This window comes from Frankliniella occidentalis, unplaced genomic scaffold (genome assembly GCF_000697945.3).
Source record: "Frankliniella occidentalis isolate FOCC.00 unplaced genomic scaffold, Focc_3.1 Scaffold24, whole genome shotgun sequence".
Lineage (NCBI taxonomy): Eukaryota > Metazoa > Arthropoda > Insecta > Thysanoptera > Thripidae > Frankliniella > Frankliniella occidentalis.
The window spans coordinates 1,577,068-1,587,067 of record NW_026267154.1 but is presented as its reverse complement, the minus strand read 5'-3'; the positions used below and the strand labels follow the sequence as shown (position 1 = coordinate 1,587,067).

Below are 10,000 nucleotides of genomic sequence, written 5' to 3'. Positions count from 1 at the left end.
CCCCCCCTTCTTTCCCCTTCCGCACGGCCGACCCCGCGGCTCCGCGCGGCTCGGCGCCGTCGTCGCTCACAGCAGCTGAGCGGAGCAGAACAGAGAGAGAGCGCTCTTCAGTAGCAGTAGCAGTGCGCCAGCGTCGAGTGCCCTGCCTCCTCGTCACGTCACCGCAGCTCCAGGAGGAAGTCCGCCGCGCCAGCGACCGCTGCTCCTCCCTCTCCAGGACCCTCACGCACCCCTCCACGTCGTCATGTCCTTCAGCGGCAGGGTCGTGATCTACGGAGGCAAGGGCGCCCTGGGCGCCGCCTGCGTCAAGCACTTTAAGAACAACAACTGGGTGAGTGCGGGCGGGGCTTCCACCTCAACAGGTTGGACGGCGCCCGACGCGGGGAAGGCTCGACGGCTCTGCTGTGAGCGCCGAGGAGGGAAGTCTGTGGGCGGCGAGGGTCCTCCCCCACGGGCCGGAGGAGGCCGGGGCCAAATCTCGGCGATAGCGGTGAAGAGGTTATCTTGGACTTCTCCTGTGGGAGCGGAGCCGCCGTTGAGCAACGGAACGGCGGCGGCGAGGAGACGCATGGCCAGGCACAGAGGCGGCGGCCTCCTGGAAACAGCTGAGCGGCCGCCAGAAAAGAATGTGACCTTGTTGCAGCGCCGCCGGCGCTAGCTCACATCCTGGTGGGAAAGCCCATTGAATATTATGAGTAGTTGTATGGCAACCTGGAGATAGTTCTACAGCGGAAACAATTTTGTTTATAAGTTATTTTGAGGGATCATAGGACATTTGTCGCTCTTATTTTTCTTATAATGAAAGGTAAATGTCGTTTGATTTGCAGTGGGTGGCCTCAATCGACATGAAAGAAATGGAGGAAGCTGATGCAAGCATCGTTGTTGAGCCCAGTGAAAATTGGACTGCGCAGGTCTGAGAACCCGCTTTTGAATTTTGACTGGCTTTGCACGTTTTGTTTCATACTAATGGATTTCTTACTATTGTAATGCTCAGGAGACCCAAGTTCTGAGCAAAGTTAAAGAGGTCCTCGGAGATGAAAAGGTTGAAGCCATTATCAATGTTGCTGGAGGTTGGGCTGGGGGACACGCTGGAAGCAAAGGTACTTTGAATTTTAAACGTTCAGAAAACGTTCCTAGACTGTATACAATTTTAATTAATATACGTCCTATTTTTAAAATTTCCTTTTCAGACTTTATTGCTAATGCTGACTTGATGTGGCGTCAGAGTGTCTGGAGTTCCTGTATCTCTGCTGCCATAGCAGCAAAGCATTTGAAAGAGGGTGGAGTTGTAACACTTCCTGGTGCCAAAGCAGCTACTGCTGGAACTCCAGGTAGGTGGCCTTGAAAAGACATTAACTTTTCTCCATATGCTGTTCTGTGTGAGAGCAGTTATGATAGTTGATTATGACGTTGCAGGTATGATTGGATACGGAATTGCTAAGGCTGCAATCCATCAGCTCACTCAATCGTTAGCGGCACCAAATAGTGGTCTTCCTGCTAATTCATTTGTCGCCTCAATATTGCCCATTACACTGGACACTCCAATGAACCGAAAGTGGATGCCTGATGCAGATACGTCTAGCTGGACTTCTCTTGAATATATCGCTGAGTAAGTGAAATTTTGATGCCTCAAAAACTGTCTCCTGACTTTAAGTGCATAACATGTTCCTTATGAATTTCAGCCTATTTCTGCGGTGGTCCAAAAATGAAGGACGTCCAGCATCAGGAAGTCTTGTTGGTTTAGTGACTAAAAATGGTCAAACTGAAACTGTGATTGTCTGATCTCAGACTCCTGGTCGTTCCATTAGTATTCGAAGGAACCGACCAGCACCCTTCTTTGAATGATGGTGATTTCAGCTCTCATGTACTTAATTAATGCACAATTTATAACTGATCTGAAAGCTCTGTATAATTGTCCAGAAAAAAAAAAATGCTTGTAAAGTACCCAGCATGGATTTTTAGGATGACAGGTCACTGTGTAGTTCCTATTTTCCCTAGTTGCCTGTTTATTTACACATCACATGGCTCTGAAGTGGAGATAAAAGCTCTACCAAAACATTTCAGCTGAAGTTTTGGATGTGTAAATTCAATAGCTGAGTGGATTTTTTTTTTTTTTTTTTTTTAAATCTGTGTGTGTTATGCTTATTTTTTTTACATTGTAGCTGCTCAAAGTAATGTTAGATTTAAATTTATTTACTGTTCTGTGTGTTTAAGTGATGTCTTGAGTACCTGAAAGTTCAGTGGGAAGTAAAGCCAACTTTTTTTACTACGAGACTGGTGAAATTTACCTAAGCATGGCACATTTTAAGCTTCAATTGAAATCATTTCCCTAGAGAGTAAGACAACCTAAGGTCATTGTATGAAAATTCAGAGCCTTTACAGGATTTGAAACATTTTGAAAATAAAACGGTTGAATGTGCTTTTTAGTAACATTGTATGTATTTCTCAATAAACAGTGTAGGTTGTACATTGAAAATAATGAAATACTTTCCATATCAAAGCTCCTGTGATTTACTTCACCAGATAAACACATTCGTTCACAAAGTCAAAATTGTTACTATAAATAAGGCATTGCATGGCTTAATGATGACAAATGAATTGTGGCTAAGAGCACGCTGAAAAATGAGCAATGGTGTAGAACAAATCAATTTGGAAAGTACAAATGCACAAGGATGAGAACATCAAATACAAAATGCAGTAGGAACATGTGATAATATTTCACTTTAGATTTAACAATATTTCTGTATTGATCAATGTGGAAAATGTTGAAAATAAGCTAGGGCAACACTACATGAAGTATGCATGCATCACAACAAAACATGATAAAAATAGTATTCATAGCTATCTTTCATGTATGGTTAGTGCGATTCTTAGTTAAATATTTAAGCATCTCAAATTTGAAATCACATTAACCATCATAATAACATTTATAAAATTTATGATTATGGCTCATGGACAAACTGAATTAAAATATTTTCACCCTGATGCCAAGAAGCTTTTATGTACACCAACAAGAAAACAAGATTACAGACCAGAGTTTTATGCCATGATATAAATGGAAAACCATTAAGCATGGCTCTATACAATGACTTAATACATATTTTAGAACAAAACAGCAAGTTCTACCAAAAAAGTATTTTTACACAGTTGCACGTCAAAACTTACTTCTTGGACAGATTACTGGCTGTGCAAGAAGTTGAATGCATTTCCTAAAATGTTCAACCAGACAGAGAAAAATGCATGCTTTTTAGGTACAGTTATGCAGTAAACACCTTAAACAGGTAGCCTTACAATTGTCCTATGGAATTTGAGATACCCAAAGAAATCATACGCTTCTGGTTTGATTTAATAGTACACCAAATAGACCAAATTTAACCAAACAATTGCATCCATAAATAGCTAATAAGGATGGCATATTATTTGTCAAATGTAATACAAGCTACCTAGTAACGCTACTTATCACAGAGAGAGTATCAGAGACACATACATACATACATCTACTTTGCTGAGGAAGACTGTTGGTATGTTTTCAATTTAGGTTTTTTTTCTTTTTTATGACCAAAGAAAAGGCTATGCTATACATTACGGACATGTTTCTCAGCAACAAATAACTTGAATACTTTGGGAAGGAGTAATGAATGACGTTGCTTGCAGCACAAAACTAATTAAATCGCTTAGCTTACATTTCTCACGGTATAATCTTGTTGATTCTCTCAGCTCTTTTTCGCACACGAGCAGGAATCAAATATAGCTTTTTAAAACAAAGCACAAATTTTAATCTTGTTGGAAACATCAAATCAAGTCTGAAAGAACTTCTAAATAAGAGGCATTTTCTGCAAATCTGACTGCAGGCTATTTTGTGAACAAACCGTTTCTTGTCTTTTCCACACTTACAGAAATAGTTAAGAATGCTTTCTTCATCAAAAGTTTTCCTAGTGTATCCTCCTAGACAAATGAGACTTAACAGAGGGCAGTTTTGATATGAATAAAACAGTTTTGAATTAACTGTCCCAAGTTGAAATATACTTGTTTTGTGGGAGTGAAATTTCTTTTGACTGCCAGTCTTCGGTTTTCTAATTCTACCTTTTTTTATCCACTGTTTGATCAGTGTAATTTTTTCCCCATCACACCATTCCTTTATTTTGCCCCTTGAGGCATTGTGCACAATTTCAAAAGTTGGAGATAGCAAATTGTGTGGAAAATTATCAGCAATACCTTTACAAAACATGCTGTTATACTATTAAAAAATTAGAAATCATTCAGTCAATTAAAGTTATTTCATTATATAAAAAGGGTTAAGATCTTGGATTCCAATTAGTACCATCATCTGGTACAAGCCCATTAGTTACTAGAAGTATGATATCTACAATCCACCAAATACCAACTCCACCAAGTGTTAAAAGTTTACCTACAGCAGTGCCTGTTTGTCCTAGGCAGAAGCGATCCATACCCAGGAACCCCAGAAGAATACTGTATATGATTGTGGTTGTAAAATAGTGTCCACCATACCTGGAAATTGAAATGAATGTCAGTTATGGAATCAATACAATAAAAGTTGATCCTCTTATATATTTATGAAAGATTTATAATATATTTATGAAAGATTTATAAATGTATGTAAACTCACTTGATACAAGGAAATCCATCTTTGAGGAAATTGCGGGATCCATAGCACTCAATATCTGGCAATACTTTGCAGTTGACCTTTGTCTTCTCTACGTCTTCATAACGAGATCCTCCAAACTATGGGGCAAAATGATACGCAGCTAGATTAATAAACTATTAATACTAAAGAGTACAAAGGTATAATTTGTATTTATGTTTCACTGGGCTAACTATTTCAAAAAGTTAGAATTACCTTGACACATCCGTGTCCCGCATCATCTCGAGCAGACTTGTTACCTTTATGATCCACCGGTTCTTCACAATCTAAAAACTCCAATGGTCTGGAAATAAAGGAAATGACAAATAATTTTCATGCGTAAAACTAAAACATTGAAAAGCAAAATTTAGACATTTGTTTTTAGAGAAAATTTATTTTTCAATATCTGAACATAACCACAAAATATGTTTCAAACTCAGATGGGAAACTTACAGAAACGAGCATTTGACGAGCGGGCCGTCAGGTCTATAGGTGCGATCTAAAGACCCGTTGTCGGACCCTTGTCTTTTAGCCTGTCCAGAAGTTGTTAATAGAAACAGGGCAAATAGCAAAGCGGGCACCAAGCACTTCAGGATCACGAACATGACAGAGTAGCATTACTGTCTGACCGATGCACCTGGAATCCAGGCACCCAAATATACCGAAAACCGAATATTCCTCAGCTAAGGCAGGTACCTGGGTGTCATTTGCACTCGGTATGACTTTCTGTTTTGACAGAAAAGGTTGGGCTGCACTCCGTCTGCTTATTATGCATGGAGGAGGTGTGTTGACTCTCGACTGTCAGCTGTTTGTTTCCCCCTCCCTCAACATCCCCCTCCCTTCCCCGATCCCGCCAACGATTCAAACGTCTGCGGGTTTTCCTTTTTGCGTGTCATCCACGGACCAAAGAGGGCCTCATCTGGGCCGACTAAGGGGCGACAGGTGGGAGGGAGACATTTAAACAAAAATGCGAACATGGGTGGAAACCCAGGAAAGTTTCTGGAAAATTTCTGGAAAATTTCTGGCAAATTTCAGGAAAAAAAGAAAAATTTCCGGTAAAAATAGAAAATGTCCCAGACTTTCGAAGTTTTCCGTTATTTTCCGGAAATTTTCTGAAATTTTCTGAAATTTTTTGGAAACTTTCATCCCTGAATGCGAGGGAGGGAAGGGGGGGGGGAGGCTTACCTCAAAGTGGTCGATCATTCACCCTGCGACAAGAGAAATTATCACGAATTCGTTTTCGGAAACACGGTGGCTGGTGCCTTTTCAGATATATGGGGTGGCGGGAGTGGAGGGGTAGGGAGAGGGGGGGGGAGAGGGGGTGAAGATAGATAGATGAACAGGCGGCGGTCGTTTGATAACGAACCTGCTCCCGCCCTCTTCCCCCTCCCTCGCTCGCGCGGTCGTTCCGCGGGGGGGCCTCGCGGGCCTCGGCGAGTCGAGTAAGTGCCTGGCTCAGCTGAGCGGCCCGGATCGCGCAGGACGGGACGTCTAGTGGACCGCGCAACAGAGGACCACCGCCACCGCCACCGCCACCGCCGCCGCCATGGCCAGCCACAAGAGCCCCGCCTCCTCGGCCAAGCAGGGCCTGGCGCCCCTCGAGCACATGTCCAAATCCGACACCATCCTCCTGCGCAAGAGGCTCGTGGGGTGAGTGACCATTTGACCATGCCCTGTACACCTGCCACATTGTCAGTCTTTTATTTAACAGGATGAAGTTGAAGTTTAACAAATTGAAGTTGTAGTTCGAATGTAGTCTGTCCTGACTGACTATTTTCGGTTAAAAAAGTATTGTGTAATTAATTAACTATACTTTTTGGACGCATAGCACAAAATTCAGTGTAATTCAGTGTAATAAGGTTTCTTAGGGCCAAACTGCCCCCCTGGCTCTATTTTATCCCCACCCCAGGATAAGTAGCAGCATGGATACGCCCGCGTAATCTTCTTTTAGAGATATCGCGTGTAATTTATCCACGTCCCAATACACCAGCGGTCCAGTGCGGTTACGAGTAGGCTATATCTCTAGTGTTTGCGAGGGCAGCTGCTTCAGACGTGTCGCCCGCACAGGCTGTACTGCCTCGCGCGCGGCTGTTTTTCGCGCGGGACGGTTTGCACTTTGTTTACTCGACGTGTGTCGTATTATGACATGTCTGTCCCCCCCCTGTGAAACCCGCGCGGGTGCCGCGGGAGCGCGCTAAACTGGGCTATATCGGGCGTGTTTCAGAGCGGACACCACAACACTGTATAGGGTACACTCTGAAACACCCCGGTGTAACACTTATGGCGGTAAAAATAAATGTGGAGCTCTGCAGTTGAGTAAACGATGATTCCGTACATTATATGGTGCGTCCACCTTACTGTCGAACGTACAGTATCCAACTGGACTGGACCGGACCGGACGGGACAAGACGAGACTGAGATGCAAAAAAAAGCAACGCAACAAAAAAACACCTCTCGTTTTCACAGAGTACAGCCGTCAGCCACGGTTCATGAATGAGGCTTGTCTGCATAACAATTTTCTCCACAAAATGACGACTTTTATGATCAGCGGTGGGTTCGATACGTTACTGCACCCTGTGTGTGTGTGTGTGTGTGTGTGTGTGTGTGTGTGTGTGTGTGTGTGTGTGTGTGTGTGTGTGCGCGTGCTAAGCAGCGTGACGGTGCCGTTCGGCAGCGAGTTCAATCTCTCTCTCTCTCTCTCTCTCTTGGTACCAATAAGAGGGAGTCTAATCAGTGGCAGTCCATTCTGATAACAGTCCAGACTCAGGAGGACGACGCCGGGGCGGAGCAGACGGACGGGTCCAAGTCCTGGGGGGCGCACGCAAAGAACATTGTCAGGGCCATGCGATTGAAATGATGTGATATTTTCCACGGCGAATTTAATTACATCGAAAAAGTAAAGGCCACCTCCTGTCCTGTAACTGACATGGTTCCTGTACCTTCCCCCTGTCCCCGTGTTGCTCGTGCAGGAAGGTGCACCTGGCGGGCGGGAGACCTGCTCCCCGCGCCCCCTCGACGCCCGGCTTGTCACGCCGGACGCCCGGATGGGCACGACTAGCGCCTCGGCGCGAGTCCTCGCGTCCACCCCGTCAAGGTCGCAGAGAGAGAGAGAGAGATAGACAGAGACAGACCGAGAGACAGAGAGAGATAGAGAGAGACAGGGAGACAGAGACAGACAGGGAGACAGAGACACAGAGAGAGAAAGAGGTCCCTAGTCGAGGTATTGTTCCTTGAGGAAGAAAGAAGCGCGTGGCGGGTGGCGGGTAGGCAATACTTTGCAGCCCTCCTGGGCGGGTGGCCTACCCCGAGCCCCGCAGGGGTCCTCCCCTCTTACACACTGGCGGCGGGGCCCGGCCGACTGGCCCTGCTCCCGAAGGCCAAGGTCACCAGTCCAGAGGGAGCCAACGGTCGCGGTCCGATATACGCTGCTCCAGCCAGGAGGCCAAGGTCAGCACTTCAGAGTGTTATCCGCGCTGTCTCCAGCCAACATCCGGTCGGTCGGACAGGCTGCGCGCGCGACTGCCCCGCAGAAGACCCCCTCAAGTCTAGCCGGCGATGTTAATTAAGAGCTCCGCCTCATTGGCAACCCTGGAGTAACGAGCGCATTGACGTAAGCGTTGCTGACCGTGATGATTGTGCTGACCGATGCTTACAGTACTGACGGTCAGACACTGACGGTCTGACACGGCCTGCACGTCCCCGATATCGACAAGTGTTGCAATCCGTCCCCACCCACAGCCTCCGCCTACGTGAGCCGAGGACCAGGCGTATACTAACTCGTCATGTAGGCTCGTACTCATTGCATACTAACTCGTACTAACGGGGTAATGACGCGTGACAGGTAACGGAGACCAGCAGCGCCGTACAAAATGAGGAATATTGACGCAAAAATATCGGAGTGCATTAAAGTGCACCAAACAAAGTAAATAACTCGCACACACGCTCTTTCTGTCTGGAGTGATTGTGGTATCAGCTGCTCTGCAATAAATCACTGTCTTTCCGAACGTCGCCCGGGCCGGCCGATGACAGCTTGATAAGAGGTTCGCGCGCAAGTCCTTTGCATATTATCCCCTTATCAATTTTTTTTACTGTCTCAAAAATAATTGGCACACGACCAAAATGACCATCGTTGCCAAGGAAACGCCCATCCCATCATGCTTCTCGTGTGTACCACATATGGATGGTCTTATTGAGGAGGGGGATATGGTGAGGTTGATGACCATGAAAACATTACTCAACTGTCTAAAACTCCGACGTAACGTTGTAACGTTGTACTGATTGTAAAATAAGAAATACAGAACGCGGTAGGTCCCGCTCGCAACAAGAGCGAACAGGGGCCGCGCTTCCCTGTCGAACCTGTCCCGCCAGCAGGCACACGACCCGCGGACTGTATACAAAGAAAGAATCGTTACGAAATTCTGTAGCAGCCTTTCCTCCGGTTACGGTAGCGCAAAAGTAGAGTCGAGAACCATTTTTTTTATCTATCGGAAACAAAGTACAAAAAAAAATCATGACATTTGAAAATAATGTTTTAGACTAGACAACTACTTTTTGCCCCTGCCAAAAAATAGAGCGTGATGGAAAAGCAATATGGCTGGTTGTTGCCACCTGGCCGACGTGAGTCTCGTGCAGCACGCCTTATCACAATCGCTCGACGGCGGAGGAGTAGTTGGTTTACTCTGTCACCGCCAGAAGTCCGTGTGTTTAGGCGGCCCGTGCCCCGTGTTACATCATCATTTTTTTTTAATGAAGAGGGGTATACTTTTTCCTCGGCCGCGTCTAATTGAGTTTTTTTTTCCACGGTTGATGACAGAAGAGCGCCCAATACCCCGGTAAAAGCGTACACTAATTACAGTGTGACCAGGTGTGCGATTAGAGAAAGAGCTCACCGTGAGAGCTCACTTGAAAAACGTTTCTCAGAACGTTTCCACCACCCTATTTTGAGCGTGGTTTAGAAGACGGTCTAAAAGGCGCAGCCCGTGAGTCCACGGTGAGCTCTCCATTCGCACCCTATCCAGGTCCTATACTTTTCAAAGCGGCATAGGAGTTTACAGCAGAATATAGAGTACGTACTCGACGCGTACTCCGTTTGCCTCTGGAAATGCATCACATCCGTGTGTGTACGCCCGATTCGTCTGATTCTAGAGATAGCCCACTTGTCTATAGCGGACCTGCAGCCTGCTGCACTCTGGTCTCCCTAGTAGCACAGAATTGTCGTACGACTGTCGGACAACAGTAGAAAAAAGATACGAACTGTCGGTGCGATATACGAAATGAGAAAAATGATTCTATCGGTATACTATCTTTTTTCCTCGAAACGAAATTCTTTATCGGCCAGCTATCGTAATGGAAGCAAAA

General features: G+C 45.5%; 3 protein-coding genes across 6 annotated transcripts in view; 2 read left to right on the top strand and 1 right to left on the bottom strand.

Moving 5' to 3' along the window:
* The first annotated feature begins 56 nt into the window (after positions 1-56).
* On the top strand, positions 57-2,426 carry LOC113211692 (dihydropteridine reductase). 2 transcript variants are annotated; one of them, XM_026430150.2, is made up of 6 exons: positions 57-331; positions 828-911; positions 995-1,100; positions 1,191-1,331; positions 1,417-1,609; positions 1,683-2,426. In XM_026430150.2, the coding sequence occupies exons 1-6, from the start codon at positions 245-247 to the stop codon at positions 1,780-1,782; spliced, it is 711 nt and encodes a 236-aa protein (XP_026285935.1). In that variant the 5' UTR covers positions 57-244; the 3' UTR covers positions 1,783-2,426. The 2 variants fall into 2 exon arrangements, with proteins under 2 accessions (XP_026285935.1, XP_052121060.1); XM_052265100.1 differs by lacking the exon at positions 57-331 and adding an exon at positions 553-669.
* On the bottom strand, positions 2,418-5,456 carry LOC113211693 (TM2 domain-containing protein CG11103). The gene is made up of 4 exons (XM_026430151.2): positions 5,096-5,456; positions 4,859-4,946; positions 4,628-4,743; positions 2,418-4,509 (listed from the first exon to the last, which is right to left on the bottom strand). Exons 1-4 carry the CDS (start codon positions 5,245-5,247, stop codon positions 4,296-4,298), a joined length of 570 nt encoding a protein of 189 aa, XP_026285936.1. The 5' UTR covers positions 5,248-5,456; the 3' UTR covers positions 2,418-4,295.
* Positions 5,457-6,078: 622 nt separating this feature from the next.
* LOC113211699 (5-phosphohydroxy-L-lysine phospho-lyase) overlaps positions 6,079-10,000 on the top strand; it is a 13,461-nt gene continuing 9,539 nt past the window's right edge. For all 3 annotated transcript variants that reach the window (XM_052265098.1, XM_052265099.1, XM_026430160.2), the window contains exon 1: positions 6,079-6,292. In XM_052265098.1, coding sequence (XP_052121058.1) covers positions 6,189-6,292 — 104 coding nt within the window. In that variant the 5' untranslated portion in view covers positions 6,079-6,188. The remainder of the gene's footprint in view (positions 6,293-10,000) is intronic.